At 40.1% G+C, this 20,877-nt stretch overlaps 1 protein-coding gene across 8 annotated transcripts in view; it reads left to right on the plus strand.

Moving 5' to 3' along the window:
* The first annotated feature begins 2,009 nt into the window (after nt 1–2,009).
* elavl2 (ELAV like neuron-specific RNA binding protein 2) overlaps nt 2,010–20,877 on the plus strand; it is a 51,961-nt gene continuing 33,093 nt past the window's right edge. Inside the window, exons 1-3 of one of the 8 annotated variants that reach the window (XM_062383842.1) lie at nt 2,010–2,404; nt 17,848–17,939; nt 18,530–18,773. In XM_062383842.1, coding sequence (XP_062239826.1) covers nt 17,868–17,939; nt 18,530–18,773 — 316 coding nt within the window. In that variant the 5' untranslated portion in view covers nt 2,010–2,404; nt 17,848–17,867. Of the gene's footprint in view, nt 2,405–5,054; nt 5,485–6,677; nt 6,761–17,847; nt 17,940–18,529; nt 18,774–20,454; nt 20,493–20,877 lie in introns of those variants that run through there. The other 7 variants (XM_062383847.1, XM_062383846.1, XM_062383843.1 and 4 more) reach the window with 7 other exon arrangements.

Consider the following 20,877-nt stretch of genomic DNA (forward strand, 5'->3'; position numbering starts at 1 on the left):
CTTCTAAAAGTGATGGAGGAAAAGGTCAACCTCTGCATTTTTCTGAAAGCTGTGATGTCAATTGAATGCAACCTCAATAGCTGATTCCTATACCTTACAATCAATCGTCTGACCAATGTTATTTGTAAAACCAAAACAGATTTGTTGTTTTAATATTTACAGCAGCTAAGTAAAAGTATAAAGCCTCCTTTTTTAACAGAACCTAAAATGTTATTTCTCACTGACAACACAAATTCAAGGATTCTTTGGGCTCCTATGATGATATGTGAATTGTACATCAGAGAGGAGTGGAGCTGGAGTTTGGAACAGTAGTAAGTCCTAAGCTATACCGAAAAGGTTTTTGTGCAAAGAACGAATAGAGCGATGTGTAGTTTGTCTCCTGTCGAGAAGCCTTGACCAATTTATAAACACGCCAGTTCATAAAAATCTGTTCTGTCCTCTTCAGCATCCTCCCTCCACTTTCTCCTGATCGCAGCAATCTTTGGGCTAAAAGCAGGAAATGACACATTCAAAGATATTTTACTGCAGTTTTGCTCATAACCTGCTATTGTAGCCTTTCAGGAAGCTCATCTTGACATGTTTCTTTCCCCCGGTCCTAGCGGGGAGCATTAATAATCACCTCCATGCAACGCTGTGACCATTGTGACCAAGTGGCTACAGCCAGCGCAGGGAGCGTTAATGTCTCGTAGGAACAACTATTGACATCTTGGTCTCCTTGCTGGGATCTATCGGAGAGACACAACGTGTGATGAGTGATGAAATGCAGGCCTGTCATCGTCAGGGGGGGGGGCAGAGGTCAAGAACACTCACCCTTGACATTCAATAGCAGGAGGTGGGACCCACTGGATCAGTCATACAGATTATCAGTGAGCAAAGAGGGGATTAAAGGGGGAATATTTATGACTTGCACCTTGCTACTGGAGATGATGTTTTTAGGGGGCTTCATCAGTGTGTTCATCTGATTTAAAAAAAGCATCGACTAGGATTTCATATTATTTGCCAATATAACCTGACAGAAACTATAAATGAATTAAAAGTATTTTCCTTTGAATTGTGCTGTGGCGGTGAAATGATTTTGTGTTGTAGTTAAAATAAATGCAACAATTTGAGACGGAACAAATTCATTAATTACATTTTTGAAAGCTTGGGGAGTGTGGTGGAGAAATATTATAACTCATTGTTAATATAAAGTTGGGCTGAATTACATCTAACATACACACTGTTTATATTATCTAAAATGATCACGTGTTTTGTCAGTAAAATCTTTATGTGAAAAGAAACTATAAGAAAGAAAAACATGAAACAAATTAAGTCGTTGAAATACAAATATAGTATATAACTCAAAGTATAAGTGCCTACAACTGCACAGTATTTGAGTAAATGTATTTAGAATACTTGGTCAATTTGAATGTGCCAAATTACTCCACCCTTTCCAAGTCAGATGGACTCACAATACACACGTGTGGTTTGTGACATAGGATATTTAATGATTTATGAGTCAGGCAGTTGAGAGCAAACCCCCCCCCCCCCCCCCCTTTCATTATTGATCTGGCGTGAGTTGAAGAAGAATCTCGATCTCTACTTTCAGACCACGGTGCTCCTCAATACAAACAGGGATTTGGTTAATGACCCGGCCACTGACCTGCATTCGTATTACACACGCGTGTTCATATTTATGGCCCTGAAATATAGACGGCTGTGTGACCCCTGGTCCGTTAAGCACCGTGCAGCATTTCATCTCTGTAGATCTCTGAGGAAACAAAATCTTGTGGGAATGTTATTGATCATATGCACATATATATTTGATCAAATATTCTGTACTATATATACTTCTTTCCTTCAGAATTATATTATTCCTTTGTAACATTTCCAGTTCTTAATTTCGTTTTGACGTAAGATTATTGTCTAAATTCGTAAAGATTTTTTTACTCTGAATACAATTTCTGTACGTTTTCTCTTCTCTCTCTTTAAGGCCCCGCCTCTCAGACAGCCCATCATGGGTGTGGTCAGGAAGATGTTTGTCACACCATCTTGCTTCAGGTGAACACCAGAGCAGGAAGTGAGCAACGAACACGGGATTGAACCCACTCGTGTTGCACGGTTTACTGATATTAGAAAAGTATCCTCCTGAGCTGCCAAATCAATTCTTATTTGACTATTGTGCGAATATGTTCATTCACACACTCAAACTTTCAAAATGATTTGCTCTCATCGCCGACTGATCTTTAACTTGACAGACTGGAGGTTCAAAAAGAGTCAAATATGTCCACAATCTGTCTTCACTCCTGCTCCTTTGTCTCAAAATGTTATTTTTTGCTGTTCTCCGGGTGTGGTGGAGCTGGCCAGGAGCACGCTGTGAGGGCCTGACAGGAATATGGTGCTGGACCAAAGCTACAGGAGCGCGGTAAGATTTTCGAATGATTGTTGCCTTGGCTGCCACACAGTGAAATCTCCTGAGAAGCATAATATTTAATACACCGGTGCAAACCCTGAGCCTAAAGTATCGACTGCTCGTCCATGATGGCGTCTCTGGGTGTTTAACTTAGTGTAAGTCAGTCTTTTTTACGAAGGAGCACAGCTGTATGTGAAGTGAAAGGGGGATTGTTGAGTTGACAAGAAAAATTAGCTCTGCCGCCTCTTTATTAGGTGTTAATTTGCTGCCTCCATATTTTCCCTGTTCTCTTCTATTCCTGGAAACAAGCCACAAAGTAGCACCGGTGTCCTCACATTTCCCTGATTTATCCTGATTTATTGACCCCTCCTTGTGTCTGATCTTTTAAATACAGTCTACCTGACGACTAAGCCTTTCTGACATTCTTTTGAGACACACTTTCACAAATCACAATTAAAAATGGGGAGCAATAGGTCCATGTTCTTTCCTTTTAAGAATCCTCATATGCTATCTAAATGCTAATGATCTAATTGATATTTGTGGGCATGAATAACTTCAGCCAGAGCCAGAAACCAGAGCAGGGAGACTTTAGAGTCTACTGTTAAGATAAAAAGCCTGGAGATACCTTTATTCAGGAGATTGATTGTGAATTTCTTATCCTTAAATGTTTGGCTTTTGTGATGCAAATTTAGAGCCAGCCAATCGTACCCACACCGAGTTACCTTGCTTGATTTTCAGTCGCTCTGTATCTCAACATTTCACGTCAGTTACCCACTTTGTTTCTGATCATGTTTTGTCAGTTTCTCAACTATTGTCAACTGAGATTTTTGTGTTTTTAGAGAAGTTGTTTTTTCTTCTACTTGACTGAGAGTCCAATGGAACAAGTCACACCTCTATTTGTTCACGGAATAAACCAATACACTGAGGTACTTTCCTGTCGAGACACAGGAAAATTCCCAGCTGGAACTTCATTGAATTCGGCTCAGTGCTATTTGTTAGTTTGACTTGCTGATCTCTGGAAGTACAAACATTTGAATTCATCACAAACTTAAGCAATACTGTAAATAGTTTGCGGTTAATAGAGGTTAGCTGTTGTTTGGCCAAAGGTTAAAATGCGAAAATTGCGTTGGAGCTCAAAATGAGATTATGGATCATAACTTGTTTTCAATTGTAAAGGTTTAATTTTCTATTTCTGTTTGTTTAACCTTCGATACAGGGGAAGAGGAAGTTGTTCAGTGGATTCCTATGAATTGAGAAAAACTCTTAGCAGAATATGTTCAGTTTAGTATTTATTTTATCTTTACATTGCTTAGAATATAAATTAATCTGATGATGAATATGATTTTGCATGCATTTCTTTTTAAAGCATCTATTTAAGGACTTGTATGTGTTTTATCCCCTTTTCTAGTGATTATTAGTTGTGTGGTGTTTGTAGGTGAAATGGTTTGAGGATATTTACATGCAAATCCATTTCACAGCTTGTCATTTATTCAATTGTTTTCAGTTTTGAGAAAAGCGTGCACATGGAGTTTATGGGAGGCTTGTCTGCAGGTCCTGTATTGTGTTCACGGTTTTCTGCAGTGAGCTTTTCAGTGCATGGCCATTTTGTCAGTGCTGCTGTATGTGGCCTTACATACTGAAACACTCTGCTGCTGAAAGCCATCGATCTTCCTCTTACTTGGATCCATGCGAGCCCCTGAACTGTTGCTCCACCCTCTAGAGGTCGACAACACATGTGCTTGGGATGAGTCTGCAGCCACTCCTGCATGGTGCACAGGGTTGCCCGGCCACTGTGTGTGTGCGGTGCTGCTGTAAATATTAAATCCTGCGTTTTCTATTGTGTAGAAACGCACCAAGGGAGTCCAAATTGCCGCCCACCTTTGTTTCCAGCCTGTAGAGGTGGAGTGTATGGGGGCTGACCATTGACTTTAAGGGTGTGAAGCAGACAGCGAGACGCATGGAGGCTGCTCCTCTCCTCTGCTACTGTACTGGAGCCCTGCGCTGTCCGTGGTGCTGGAACCTGCACCAACACAAACGTGCCTGTAGCAAAGTCACAGTCTCACTTCTGACAAGTGACGATATGAGATGTGAAATGGCGCGGGGGGCATGATGTTGCAGAAATAAAACATTAAAAAAACAAAGGCTGATGACGAGTGGTTCATGAGGGGGAGAATGTTTCGGAGTTCTTTTATAGTGGAGCATCACCTCATCTTGCAGAAAAAGGTTCGACTCCTGACACGAAAACGCGGCAGTCAAAGCTCAAATGGCTTTAATAGGGTCAGCTGCTCCTTTTGTGGAGGGCAGTGGCAGAGGTGGTGCTGTGGTTTTAAACGCTGTTGTGTGTGTGTGAGCGCGAGAGACAGAGAGAGGGGAGGAAGTAAAAACAAAAATCCCCTCGATGAGTCGTGGTGTTATCCCCGCCCGCTGCACCTCGGCGATGGCAATGTTTGACTTCAAATGCCATATTTAGGAAAAATGCTTGATCGCGTTGAGTGACTGCGCCGTCGACGAATGGCGTGCTGCGCTTTGGAGCAGACGCTCGAGCGCAGCGAGGAGCGCGCCGGAGCCAATGGTGTTGGAGAGCCCGTGTGTGCATGAGCGGTGGATGGAGCCACTCTCGGTATACTTCCGCGTCCAATGCGTGTTCGTGTGTAGGTTGAATGGATGAAACGGAGGGAGCGGAGAGGTATAGGCATGCTGTGATACGGCCCTATATATTCGCCGGCAGGACTATCTTCCTTTTAAAGACCACCTCCTCCTCGCGTTGGTTTCCACTCAGTGATGTCGCGTATTTGTGTGGCGCACCTGTAAAGAGCGAGACGGGCAGAAGCCGGCTTTTTTTAATTATTTGATTCCTTTTATTTCTTCTGTTCTTTTTTCTCCTTATGTTCCATGCATTTGCTGAAAGGAAGTCATTTCTGTGTTTTGATTTAATAAATATTTCATTTCCTCATTTTCTCTGGTTTGTGTTGGCTTTTATGTTTCCAAGTTTGAACTAAGAGAGCGGAATCCTTCATTTTACACGCTATTGGCCAGGTTTCATTCAGAGATTGTTTGCCAAAGGACGTCCCTAACTTTCATTTATAGAAACGGTAAGATCTCTTTTACACCTTTGCTCTTTCACCTGAAACATTTGTCTAAACCGATTTCTTTCTTCCAGCCTGTGTCAGTGCTCTTGAGGACATCGTGCATTTACTGTGTGTATGTGTCATCTCAGCCTCTGTTTCATTGCATGTGAACGCGATGGGGGGAAAGTCACCGTGGTGCATTCATGTTTCCATTGACTCTGGATTGCGGTGCCTTGGCTTATCACGCGATATAGGAGGAGCAGGCTGCGCACATGTGCCAAGTCTCCCAAGGTCTCCGCCGTGGACGGACGCTTTTATTGCTCCACCGTGTTGAAATACAGGCCTTGGCACATTGCTGAAACGTGGGATCCGCATAGTAGTCGCTAATTCTACATGCATCCCAACTAAAAACGTCAGAATACTGGACGTACAACTCAAGCTCGAGCGGTTTTACTTGCAGTACTTAACACTAGACGCAGAAAGAACGGATGCAGGATGCAAACTATACCTACATTTATTATTGGATTTTATTTTAATATGTCCATCATAAAACTTGGGATGGATTTATTTTTAATGCGATTATATGCCCAATTACAGGATTAAAAAAAAGGCGTTTGGATTTAAATGTAAAAAAAAGCCCATAGGGCAACAAAGGAATGATGCTATATAGGTTAAGTGCAACCTGTGTGTTCTACTAGGAGTTGCTGGATGGTATTTTCTAAGTTATGCTGTCATGTGCATGTTTTTATGCTATTTCTGGATTTCCATGCAGGTGCATGGAAATGTACAGTATAGACACCCTTGCACTGAAATCCACTCTGGATTTGGATCCTGTTTGTTTAGGTTTTGCCTTTCATAATTAGGCTTTTTTTGTGTTTTTACCAAATGCCTATGTCTCTGCTTCAGAATAGAAATAGCAGTTCTCATCCACCTCTGTTGCAATCATAGCGGATCAGATCACTATCTCTAATTGTGCTGGTTCCCTCTGGACACCACAAGGGCCCCCGAGGCGACCACCGGCAGCTCCCAGGGGCCCCGGGGACTCGGTAGTGCTCGCTCTTCCGGTGTGGACGCATGCGTCTAAAGTGCACCTGCAGCAAATCAGTGCCTTTACACCCCACTTCCGGGGTTGTGACGTGGCCACCGGCGATTGGCTGACGCGCTGATTAGTGTCATGTTAACGGCTGCGTTCCCGCCACCGCCCCCTTTATTCAGCCGCTAGAACACCGGCGAGCAAAAGTTTGATGTCCGCAGATCCTACGTCATTAAAACCCCGCGACGTGCGACCCAACAGCTGCAGGTAAGCGCCTCTGAGGGACGCGGGGGAAATATGGCCACTGTCCGAAGCAACTTAGCTCCGAGCGGACGCACCCGAACGCTTCCCGAGGAGTGACGGTAGCTAGCAAGGCCAAACAGAGGCGGGCGAGGCTACGCTTCCGACATGGCTGCGTAAAGAACCCCTGTTGGAGGGGGAGAGATGCGTATTTAAACAACGTGTTTTTTTTAAATAACACCTTGGCCAAACTACACAGTTATTGTTGTAACAAGTTCGTGGACGAAACACGGCGCCGCAGCTGCCACGCAACTCTCAATGCTTTATTTTACCTCGAAATCTAAGCGGAGCAAAAGCCGGGCTGGAAAACGTAGGAGTGAGTTTTTTAAAACCGCAAAAGTTGCCACGCGTTTTTTGTTTTTTTTTGCTCGAAGCTTGCGGTCATTCGTCCGAACGTTTTAAAATGCTAACCCATTTAAAAAACGCGTTTAATTTGGACTTTAGCGTGGAGCCATTTTCAGCAGCAGTGGACGAGGTGCGGTTGACGCACAGCAGCACCGGTGCAGCTTGTTAACCAATCACAGCAGCGTCATCATTGAAAACACCTGGTCTCTGACGCTGCTTAATACAGGCTCCATTTCACCCTGCTGGAAATATGTGGTGCATATGCATGTGTGTATATATACATGCAGATCAGTGGAATGCTTATACTTTGCATAAATCTCCATTGTTTAATTAAAAGTTAAATCTGTGATTATTCTTTAACACACATTTTTACTGTGTATAATAGTTTTTTTTTTTTTCCTACAGTGAATTAAACTGCATTTTTCTGTGTTTTGTGTGTACAGATACTAACAGTCACTGTACGGTGAACACATTTGAAAAGGCTTAATGTCGTCGTCCATGGTAGTCTCTGTGCCCGCAGGCTTTCTCCTGACAGTTAAAGTATCTCTCGTAAACCACCGGGCACGCTCTCTGTAGTTGGCATTTTCTGTGCGTGTGCAGATATAGAACCTGCCAGTGGCTGTAAACCAGGTGAACGTGTTGAGTTGTAGTTGGCAGTCTGTAGGGAGCGATCTACGCTCGGCAACTCATGGAAAGATTACATAGCATCCAGCCGGCCAGCAGCTAAAAGCCTGGCCGACTCGTTTACCAGGAGGTTGCCCCCCAAAAAAGAGGACATCTGCTCCTGTGGGTATAGACGGACAGCCCAGCTAAAGGGAACGGGGTTGTGCGAGGATGTAAGGTGTGCTGCAGTTTTTACTGTAATGCAAGTGGAGATTAGTGTTGATTTATTGTGCAGTTTCTTAAGGACTTCAAACTAAATCAAGTATTAACACTGAATGAGAAATGTTCATTTTTCGTCCTCCAACCTTAGTACATATGCTTGTATTGCTATATGTGCAGTATTTTTTGGAATTAAAAGAACGCCAGAATAATTTAAATTGTTTAAATAGGGCTTTTACTTGAATAGTGATAGTTTTTTCTTTTTAATATCCGTCATATTCAGAGTACGTGATATCTCCATTCAAATCAAGTACAGCTTTACTTAGAAGCCAACAGGCTCCCATTTCTATTAATACAGCTGCTGCTTTCAGGCATTTTTCCTCCTCGGAGTTCATGCAACATCCCCAGTTGCAGCATCCTCTGTGCTCCTGAGAGGGACAAGAGATAAGAGCGGTTGTCTTTATGTATTATTGAGCCCCCACGTTTGCCTTTCTAAATAAAGGCTGCTGACAGAGTGACTAAAATGCTGGACAGTGAGTGAACTTTCAAATGCCACATCGCTGTGTACAGCAATGTGTGCTGCTGTCAGAACTGGGTTAGTGTACAGTGGAAGGCTTTTGCAGAAAAAAGGAGAAAAAAAAAAAAAACACTCCACAATTTTGTCCCCTTTGTCCTCCTTAAATGCCCCATCTCCCTCTCTCCTGTGTGGCCTCTCCCCTCTCGGCAGTCTGGACTCTGTGGATAGGGCTGTTTTCATTTGGTCCTTATTGTCTGTTGGCCACAGGGTGGCCCTGCCTCTGCATGTGTGGGTCATTGCAGGAGGCCGGCATTGCAGTGTCCCTGAACCCTGCCACTGCATCACAGGCTATAATAGATCACCTCCCATGCTCTGTAGGTGTGGCCAGGGTTGATTTGTGTAGTTAATGTGGAGAAGCAGTATTACTGTGCAGGTCTAAGGAAGTGGGAGGCAGGGGAAGTGTAAATGTGTTGTGTTCTATCTAAACATTACTTGCAATGAAAAATATTGGATTGAACCTCCACAATAAATTAAAAAAAAAATTGTAACATCAAAAAACAAATTGACTATTTAGCTTGACTGCTAAATTTAAAAACATCAGTTTAGTTTTTACACTACCTTTTTTCAATAAGATCTGCAGTTTTAAACAAAGGGTGGATGCTTCAAAGATTGAATAGTCACATCTTTGATTACGAATTATAAATGCATATTATGAATTTGAATTATTAATTTACAATGATATTTTATTACACTGAGTGTGTCCTTTGTATATGAACAGTTTATCATGCATTTCAGCTGTTTCCGGGTCCAGTGTAAGCATAACACGGCCAGACTTTTCTATATAGCCTATATATCATTTAGATAAGCTATATATTTAATGAAACAGAAGAGAGTCTAGATAATAGAGAAGGAGATATAAAGGGTGTTCCTTTTTACATGCAGTGACTTTAGTTTAATTATTTTTCAAGCGCCATTAAACCAGAAGGAATAAAAAGAGCCTCTGGTCAATATTGATGAACATGTGTTGCAGTCCCTTGAGAAATATACAGTATCCAACAGGATTTTGTTGAAGGTGAACTGTGTATTGAAGATTTTTGAATTATAATTTTTGAGTGCTGGTGCAGTTTCTGGAAGGCGAGCTGCCAATGGTGGCTCTGACTTGCATCACTTTTCACTATTTTTCTGACATGATCTGCCTTACAGTACCCAACTCTCAACCCTACCCGGTGTAGAGTAGCACCTCAGAACAAACAACACACCTTTTGTGATTCTTTTAGTTGTTTGTTAAATTACTGATAGAGTTGGCTTTCTAGTCAGAATAATGGAGAAAAGGGTTACATACACTGACAACTGTGATTTCTATTATAAGTGACTTTAAGATGATTAAATAATTCAATAAACCAGATGCCAGTCAAAGACAAATTTTATGTAAGATGTACTATTTTTCTTAGAGCATTGAATGATGTAGCTTTTTCCTTTTCAGTGTGTGTTAGTGTGGGTAGACGAGTCGCATCCATGTTTTCTGCTTGGATATTTTGAACCGTTACTTGTGGGCTTTTAGTTTTCAAGGACAGGCCGTGCATGTCAGCGTGTACACTCTGGAGTTCTGTGCTCGGCAGTTTGTCACGCATACTTGGTCAATTTAATTCTCTGAGGAGCTCGTAGCAGAGATTCGTGCCTCCTCACTTTTAAGTGCTCAGTGTCACAGAAATGCGTGCTGATGCAGCTTCAGGTTCAAGTTAAGGAAGTTTTACAGTTAACCTATTGATACAAAATGTTCCCTTCGATTGTTGATGTATGTCAGCTTTTATTTGACTGTATTTCTTCTCAATCTAGAACATACTTGAAGTATATATGCAGTATGACAAGCCTTTCAGATTAGATTTCATACTAAGCGTGAAATTGACAAGAAAACATGCCAGATGCCTCTGCAGTGTAACTTGTTTGTGCAATAACACTTGGGTTGACATTTGTGTGTATTTCTTCAGAGTTTAATGTGATTTACTTTTAGTTTCTTTCTTGTTATAAGTCTGTGAAGTTGAAACTATGTTTAAGTATGGTTAGGTATGTCTCAACGACAGTTCATTGCCTGATGGCTTTTACTCAAGCTGCTAAGTGAAATGAAAATGGCCGTCTAATTATGTTCAAGTGTCAGTGGTGACTTTACTGCATCATGTGGATGGATTAAACTCTGAGCTAAAGGAACTTTGCTTTTCTTGATTGTAGATTACGTTTGTCATTAACTTGTGAGCTCAAGGTCCATTTCAAATGATGGAGTTAAACAAGTGAACAGGATTAGAGCAGGAAGTTATTATCAGTTATATTATAAAATTAACCTACTTATCACTTATTGTTAAGTCTATAGAACATCAGATGCAAAAGTAATCGTCACGCTTGATCTTTATGATCAACATTTCAAAACAGAAGCTGGAGCCAGGGGATGGATTATGATTTTGCCTAGGAATATACAAATGATTCCATTAAGACAATAATTATCCTTACTATTCGAAATTGATTGATCTACTCTAATCGTTTCCTCTGACTGTTCTGACATATTTCCAGGTGATTGGTTGATTTGACAGTTTGTTGAGCTGTGAAATCTTGCTTCCAAACTCCCACACTGTCACTTTTTCATGTAATTAATCAGTAGAATTACTGAGCTGCTAAAACAGAGCCAGTACCACCAGCTTCCAAGGTTGAAGGATGGTACATGGCTAAGATATAACACTATACAAGTACTGTCTGTTAGATATCTGAGTGGAAGAAACCTTTAAGCTGTCATTAGTTGTCAGTGCCCCTCATACTTTGTACGTATTGTCATAGTTGCAGTATAAATAACCATTGCGTGCGAGTGTTTGTTTTAGTCTGATGTGTTCACTACATCTGAACTGGGAATCACTGTATTCTCTTCATAGTAACACTCAGTGCGGAGGCTTCTCTTACCCTTGTGAGACTGCTGTGGGATCTGAGAGTACCAATAACTAAACACGCTACACTTTAATGAGTCCTAAAAGGCCTCCTGCTCAGTGGGGTAAAATTGTGGAGGTGGATGGTTTATCTTAGTCATGATGGGAAAACAAAAAAAGAGGCATGTGGTCTTTATCTGGGGTTGGTTTGTGATGCAAACTATGAGGCAGGGCCTCTGGGGGACAAGATGCTGTGCAGTGAAATGCCTTCACTAAGAGCAGGCTGCTGGCTGGCTGCACACGCTGAAAGCCTTGACTGGAATATTTTGGGGAGAGGCGTTTTGCCAAGCCTCCTTTTCCAAGTGTTTATCTAATAAAATATTTCTGCCTTGTGGCATGATCTCAAGCGGGACAATAGCCAATGTTTTTGCTTTGTACGTAGAATAAAAGGTGAAACATATGAAAAGGAGATTGAAGTCAAGTAATTCTGTTCAACAATATGTTCTCTCTTGGAACGTTTTCCTCTCTGTTGCTGTGCACGGGGGGGAGGCTGCTCGTGGAATAGGTAACTGCTTTTTTGTCATTTTTGGCATGTGAAAGATTTTGGCTGAATAGCGAATTTCTGTCTGGGTTGTTTTCTGTCACGTTTGAAGAGAAAGCTGGAAAGTTTTAATGCGAAAGCAAGAGATGTATTTTTGAGTCACTAACTGGTTTGAGTTTGAAACAAATGACAGATGGAAGGAGCAGCAGGAGGATTCAGCTTAACCCTGTGAAGTTCAAAACCTTATCCTTGCGCGAGTAGAGTGCTCGCAGTATATTTGATGTAGATTTTGACTGTACTGGCAGCAGTTAATGTTGCTTTGAGTTGGAAACTGATGAGGAAGCTCTGATACAGAATTATTGATATTGTTGGCCTCAATCAACATATCAGTACTACTGCTATTTGTGCATTGATCCAAATCTTTGTCGTTTTTAGGTTATGAATATATTTCAGTATTATCATTTTGTATGTTCATATTTTATCCAGATGTAAAGTGTTACATCTGGCTAAAGAGTACAGCAGCGCATATTTTAAAATGTAACCATTGAACGGAACCCGTTTAACTGCCACAAGAGTTGTTCATCTTGTAATAAAGACCTCAATGAGGAAACGCGCTGTGTTTTTTATATTTTCACTGTATTTTTATATAGCCTCTAAATAGTGAATTTTAATTCAAAAATATGAATGATTAATCGAAAATCGATCGTTAATTCTCCCGACGATCGATTAAGACCATTTAATCGAATGTCCATCCCTAGTGCTGATTGGAGAAGGGTGGAAATTGTATAAGATTTATTTTGTTAATGATTTCTAGATTAACTGTAAATTGTCATATCCTGATGCCTATGGGTATTTACTTGCAGTTAGAATATGCAATAGAAACTGTAACCTGCAAGTCTCTACACGTTATCTGCATGGAGCAAGTTTAACATATCTTCCTCTACCAAGTCACAGTTAATAAGCAGGGCTGACGCAAACTATTTTTCTGTTGATCAATCTGTTGATGTCGATATAGAATAAGACACGATTTCTAGATTAACTAACATATTGTCTCGTAAATGTTTTATGTATTATTGTCCAAAGCTACAGGAGGAACAGCACAGTAAACTTGTAATGCTTCCTCACATGTTGGACATAGAGTGTGATTCTTGTCGTCTGTGGCAGTGCATCAATTTTAACTAGTTCACTGTTTAGAGACACTCAATCCTAATGTCCCACAGGAGATGGAGGGAGTCACTTTTAGTAGCATGAACCTCATTCATGTGTTTCGCCCTCCTGGTTAATCTCCTTGGCCGGCAGGCGACACGATGTGGCTAGCAAACAACCATCTGTGTTGACAGGAAATGGCATATTTGCAATAATAATATTTGTATAGAATTGGCCATTCCTGACAAAGCATTGATGCTTACTATTTTTTATCCATTTTTTTTTTTTTTAAATGTTTGAGCAATAATTTGTATTAAGATATTAGATTAAACCAAACAAAACACACAAGTAGCTATCATGAGAAGAACTTTTTATGGACCAGATGGGCAAGTCACCCTCATGCTTTTCCTCGACAATAAACTATCCCATCTGAGCAACTATCTCTATAAGCTATGGCTGTTAAACAGGAGGCAACCTTATTACCATATAATCATTATAATATATTCTTCATATAGTGACATGGACCATATTTTCCTCAACTGCATGCTCTGACAGTCTTTCATTTAATGCAAGCTTTTATTAGAGATTTTTAATTCCCTCTGAAGTATTATTATTTACATTTTAATATGAAGCCTTGTTTCGATCCTTTCCTGTTTGTCCTTACATTCAGCCCTCTCCTTTCTGCACGCTCCTTCACATGCATGCACACAAAAGCCAACACTGTGCAGCTTCTCAGCTGTGGTGGACAGTGTGAACAGTTTGTGAACTAATCACAAATTCTTATGTAAAGGCTAAACTGAAAGTCTGGATGGTTTTATTAGTTTATTCTTTTAAACTTAGTTTCTGTCTGAGAAGAAACCCTTTCTTCTAGTGGTACATGCAGACAGTGAATTGCTGCAGCAGATGGAGGAAACAGGACTAGTTCTGACTCATGTCTGTTCTTTTTCTCGAAACTTCACTCAGGAATATTATATATTTTACTGAAATGTTAGAATCTCCAGTGACAGGTTATTGAGTTTATAGTGTCTCTTTCAAAGTGTTTCTCCTTGAGAAAAATAATGAAGCTGTAAATGCAGATGCTCCAAATCACATTAATAAAGTAATATTTGATGTAATGGAGTATCCTACAGTAAGACATACATCATCCATATATTTCTCCACATTATACATTTTAATCCATGGTTTACATTTTGTGTTCATACTGACGTTGAATCCTTTTCACCTGCTTTGCGTGAGAGTTCATTCTTCCTTTTCTAATTGCTAATTATCCTGTACAGTAATTCACTACATGTTAAGACATGTACGCTTTCAATTGTAACACATGCACCAAAAGTTGGCTTTCAGAGCCAACTGTCTGTGTATTGGGGTCATTCCTCAAGACCCCCTATCTAGTTATCTAGTGGAGAGCCGAGTTAGAGCCTTGGGATTTTCACTGTGACGACATCCACTCTGCCACTGTTATTGTTTCTTCCAGTGAATGAAATTTATCTGTGGTAATGGGTCATGTGGGTTGTAGCTGCTGGCTATCTGGCTGTAGTTTGTATTTTTGTATTAGGTGATGCAGTCAGTGGGTTTTGACCTTGTTTTTTGGGACGTGACAGTGAATCAAATGACTCATGTGTGTGCAGTTGTGCACGGGAACATTGGCCTTCTAGTTTTTCCACAGAATATTCAGGATTTGTTATATCCCTGAAAGCTGTAAAGAAGCTGCTTCTAAATACAGTCTTTGTATAATGCGCTAAGAGCAATCTGCATTACACTGTTCTGCACATGACTTCTAAACTGCTGCGTATCTGCAAACACTGGGGTGAGCATATTGTGTGTGACACAGGACATTGTGCAATTCAGCGGAGAATGCACTGTTGTGAGGATGCTCCTGCACCGACTTGAGCGCAGCTTCTCGAACAATGCTGGCTCAACCAAAGTATTGGCTGGAGTTCACTGTGGTCCTGTCACAACAGTGGACTTTGTGTAAAATGAAATGGTAAATAAAACTGATCAATGTTTTTTGTTTTGACGCAAAGAAAAAGGCACAAAGAAGACTGTTGTGCATGTTGGTTTTGTGACTTTAACTTGTGCGGATGTGATGTCATTGTGTGACAAATTCTGTCCACAGACCCAACACCTTCCAAAATAGAGTTGGTGGTAGTTCCCACTGTAGCAGCGGACTCCAGAACAAGCACACTGTTTTAAAGTCTACCAACACCAGACAAGTATTGCAATACTCACACATTACACTGTAAAATACTTAAATTCTACTTTTACTCATATAACCACACAATCTTTGGCCTTGCTGACGTTTCTAGGATTCTTTTGAGTGGTTTGGCTCTTTATTCTAACACCTGCAGGAGCTCAGACCTTCACTAAAGCGGCTGCATTGAGTCATATTTAACACTTATTTGCTTGCAAATACAAATAGAGATCACAAACTCAAGGTTTGATTACGCAGACCTGGACATAATTAAATATTAAACAATTATTGATGCTGTAACTGTCATAGAGGTATAGTCTTAAAGGAAGAATAAACTCGTGGCTTAATGGATACATGACAACAGCGTTACTAAACTTGAAATATTGTAGTGGGGCATCAGTAGTTAACAAGAATTCAGAATGAAGTAGTTGGATTCCTATAACAAGGCATATGTCCGTATATGTATATGGCTTGTTTTATTTATCTGCAATTGCTGTACAATTTGTCTGAAATTGTTATTAGAAATGTTGTTCTTTGTTATCCTGATTAATCTCCCCCTGAGTGGACATCTTTATATTCGCTAACATTCACACAGATTCTCTGAATAGATGCATACCTAGATAAGTAACACTGTTAAGTACATTGTTGTTTTTAGTCATGCCATCAAAGTGGACTCCACACACTCATTACGCCCCCAGTTTTTCACACCTAGGTATGCTAAGGTTGTAATTATTACCTTTGCCACACAGGTTATGTTTTTTTTGTTTTTTTTGTCATCAGTATTATGTTAAAGTTATTGAACCGATTTGCACCAAGCTTAGTAGAGGGATGAGGTGTGGGCGGGGCCAGAGTTTAATACGTTTTGCTGTGGATCTAGTTCACTGGGCAAATCAAAGAATTTATTACTTAACATTATCATTTATGACACTCACGAAATAATTGATTGATCTTGTAGAAAAAGAAGTATAATCATGATGTTGAAATCTTAGTGTTCATAATGCTGATCCAGATCATTTCGATCTGCTTTGGTGGTGGAATGTCCTTATTCATGTTCTAATCTCCAGCTGTGTAAATGTTTCTCCAGTTTTCTAGTTGACATTCATTTATGTACACAGACTTTATTTTGTTGAGTTTCAAAATACTGCTAAGATAAGAAATGCCAAGTAAGACAAGAAAGTCTAACTGAATGTGCTAAAGGAGATTGTTTGATAGCTCCCATTTATTGGCACCATATACTCATGAGGAGCAGGGTATGAGAGCACAGATCAGCATATGGTACATGACAGAAAAGTCTAAACAGAGAGCAATGAAATCAAGATGTCATAAAACATTAATCGTCTTCTGGCAAACCCTGAAAATTAGATAAAGAAATATAAAAAATGTAATGTTTCTGAATCATGCATTAGAAATGTCTAATGGCTGAGAGTGGTTTTAAGACATTTTCCGTGCCTTGAGATGCTCTCCACTTAGAAATATCGATCAGGTTTATCAGGTTATACCTGACAACGGAAATTCTGTTTTCAGCACTTGAGGAGTGAAAATCAATTTGCATCAGTGTTATGGCAAGATGACATTTTCACTAGATGCGACCAGCAAAGTGGAGCTAGTTAATCAGTGGGACAGTGAATGCTCACTCGTCTGTGCCAAGATTTTCAACCTTTGGAAAACTATTTCCATCTTAGAATATAAAATCAATGTGGTTGGGAGAGAGAGGTGCTGATCTTATTTATACTGCTTCCTCTCCTTTAGTTTTTGCATGACAAGCTGAATATGAACCATTTCTGTTACAGCTAACTTTAAACATAAAATAAAATAATCAAATGTATCTGTATCATCGTTTATACATTTAGTGTATTCCCATTTTGAAGCTATGTGGTGTTTTTCCTTATAATCCTACGTATCTAAATGTCCTTTCATTGCTGTTGCTCTTTTACCTCATGCGATGTGTGTTTATTTAAGTCTGTTCTCTTCTTGTCTTGCACTGTATATTTGCTATGTGAGTCATTGCTGAAGCTCCACTTGTCTTGGTGATTTGAACCCGTTGTCAGTAGTTTATTCTAGAAGTAAGTGTGTGTTTAGCCTAACTGGGAAACTTGCTGATAATTGTATTGTCGGTGTTTGCAGTTTCAGGGCGTTGTTTGCCAAAGATCGCTGTAGCAAATGCAGGATGTGTCAGCGAAACCTGAGCATTAGCCGTGTTGCTGAATGTGAGCAATCTGAGCAGACCAATTGATTTGTGCTTTCCGATTTCAGGGCGAGTCTTTGTGCTTCTCTTCCATCCATTGTGCTAATTGCCATTCCTCATGCTTGTTGTCCCAGATGTTGTGGCCAGGTTTTCTCTCTTAACCGAACACTTACATACTTGTCTTGGTTCTGCTGTTTGCTGCGTACTGCAGATGAATTGTGACTAGGTGAAACATTGCCTTTTGCGTTCTCCCTGGTTTAAGCCCATCTGCATGGACAGCTAGGTCCCACAATAATACAGCCTCCCTCTCTTCTTCCCAACTATGACATGTGATCACCTCTGACTGTTGCTTTTGTTACTGTTGATCTAACGTGACGTACTTTTTGTGTCCACATTTTCAGACGGAAACTCCAAAACTAACATGGCAGTCAGACTGTGCGATGTGGCCTCTCTCCTCAGAAGTGGTTCGTGGGCGCCTGAGCCTTGGACTGGGGTATGTGGCACTTCTTTTTTTGGAAATCATTTCGGCCAGAACAAGGCCTGCTGTCTTTGTCTCAGTGCTCAGACCATACCGATAATGTTAGTTTGTTCATATTTCCACCTTCAAACCAAATTAATCAAATGTTTAATTTGGAATTCTGGCACTTTTGGGCTTAGCATATAAGCTCCAAAGATAATGTCTATTGTTATGGTCTAAACCTGTGTACTATGTTTATCTCATGGACATTTAAAATTGTCATGTCATGGCCCCTGTTATTATTTCATATTAATGTGATTGCCGGAGAATAACATGCGTAGCTGTGCGACGACACTGCACATGGTGCATATTTCTCCTGTACTACTCAAAATTATGGTAATTCAAAACTAAACACAGCATGAAACATCTTTTTGTCAGTCTGTGCTTTGGGCTTGTTTTTCCTTAGTGTTTTGTGTTGATGTTAAATAATAATTCACTCCTTGTTAATAATCCAACAAAACGATGTTTGAATGTGTGAAGATCCTTTTCGTTTTGGCTGTTTTTCTCAGATTTGCATTTGGTCTTTTTTTTTTTCTAAGATTTTCCTTTTTGTTCTGTTTCTTTAGCAGGTAATTGCTGCTATGGAAACACAGCTGTCCAATGGGCCAACTTGCAACAACACAAGCAACGGTCCCTCTACAATCTCCAACAACTGCTCCTCACCTGTAGAGTCAGGAAGCATAGAGGACAGTAAAACTAACTTGATAGTCAACTATCTGCCGCAGAACATGACTCAGGAGGAGCTGAAGAGTTTGTTTGGGAGCATCGGAGAAATTGAGTCCTGTAAACTAGTCCGGGACAAAATAACAGGTAACTCATCTGATTGCTTTGCTGTGTCTGGTTTTAATAGCTTGGGTCCAACAGATACTTAGTGCTCAGTATGTGCATTCACTTCACTAAATTGGCACAAATTAAACTTAAAATTGAATTGATGAAACATTAAAGTAATGAATGCAAACATATTTTCTGTACTTGGTAAAATCAACACTAAACCCACATAATGTATCAGTGGGGCCCTATGAGCAGCATTGTCCGTGTCCAAGCTTTTATAATTTTGCATGCATGATGCGATTTCCTCGTATATATGACATCCAGTATCATAAATAATAGAACTCTTTGCCCTCAATAAATGCAAAGGCATTAATTTGAAAGTCAGCCAATCATTCTGCATGTCATTATGGAGAACATCTCCATAATAAATCCTACCAAGCAGTAACAGGACTAATTTCTTTTCTGTACAGTATATGCTGCAGCATGAAACATACACAGGATGACACTGTTTTTTAGGAAATGTCCTTTTGCTGCTACAACTAGTCTCAAGGGAAATGGTGCAATTAAATTTGAGTGTCTTGTAAAATGTCTGTAGTAAATAACCAAGGAGACATTCTTTTCATCCAAGGTTTCCATCACATTTCTTATATTTGGACAGACATTAGACAAGACTTGTAAAGGATTTCAGGTTGTTTTGATGGGAGGAATGCAGCGTACAGAGCCGCACACTGACACGTGCAGGTGGATTATAGCTGAGGCTGCTGGATTTTTACTGCTCGCCGTTTTGGTCAAGGTTACTGAGACCTTCCTCCATCTGCTTCCTCATAAGACAGTCCAATGGTCAGACGCACGAGTCTCTCTGGCCTTTTTAAGAATGTATAAACACATCTGTTTCATTTGCATGTGAGCCTGAGAGGTCTTTTATTGAGAAGCACTAATTATAGATGATCAGTATTCTGAGACTCCAAGGTGGACACCTTCACTAAAATTAACTCGGAATGCGTGCCAAACCACATCTGCTTTAAAATATTAATGATGTTTAATATTTCAGTGCTTATCTGACCAGTGCTTAGCTGGCTCGCATTCACATGTCTGTCTTTGCCTTGGTTGATAAATTTCCCCAAAGGCACTAACAGCCTGAACGCTAAAAAAATGTTTTCAGCGGCGCTAAATATATACATGGCTTCTATAACACTCTGCTGTCTTTTTATAAAACATTTTTTAGACTTTCTTTAAAAAGCATTTCCATTATATCATGTGTCTCTGTGCATTTGTAGGGAAACTCTGTATAAGTGCCCTGTAAAATCAAAGAGTTCATATTTTATGTAACTGGAAACAAATGGCAGCAAGAGGTAGACCACAAGCTAAGGGTGGTGTATTTGTAGGGATGGAAGGTGAGGGGCTCTCATTATGTATTTACTCTATTTAGATTTTTGGCATTCAGACATGAAAATGGTCACATGTTTAGTCTAGCATGGAATACACTCCCCTGTCTAGCCATGCATATTAGACATGCATTTGATAATGTGTAAAATGAGCTGAATTATCAAGTGATAATTGTTTAAAGTTGGTGTCCAGCTCAGTCTGCTTGGGTGATTGAACACAAACATTGGGTATGTTGGATATTTAGTTGACTAAGTGTGAGCATGGAACTCAAAGTAATTAAATTGCATGTCAATAAACCAGTTTTTTTTTTTATATTAATTGACGCAGAAGGACTTCATGCTCTCTGCCCTCCTGAGAAGTCTGGCAGTGCAGGTATAGATTTTAATTTGGTGAATAACATCGCAAAACTTATATTTGTTTTTTGAGCAACAAAACTGTTTGTTTGTGCCCTGGTGATTCAAATTTCTAGACTGACTCTTCAAGTTTGATGTTTGAGATGGTGTGCACAGAAGGAATACAAAATAACAGATGAACAAATCCTAATACACACGGGCATTCTTCTATGCTGTTGGTGCATTTTTTTTTTTTTAGGCAATGGACACACAGTACATCCATTTACACAGTTGTTAAGCCTGCTGTATAATCCATGGCTCTGTAAATTTAGATGTTCTCAATCGCCCAAAGCCTAATAAAATACTTGCATGAATTAGTTCACCCCTGATAACATGATAGTTCAATTTCATCTTCTGCGGGGTCA

The sequence above is a fragment of the Platichthys flesus genome, chromosome 24 (assembly GCF_949316205.1).
Source record: "Platichthys flesus chromosome 24, fPlaFle2.1, whole genome shotgun sequence".
NCBI lineage: Eukaryota > Metazoa > Chordata > Actinopteri > Pleuronectiformes > Pleuronectidae > Platichthys > Platichthys flesus.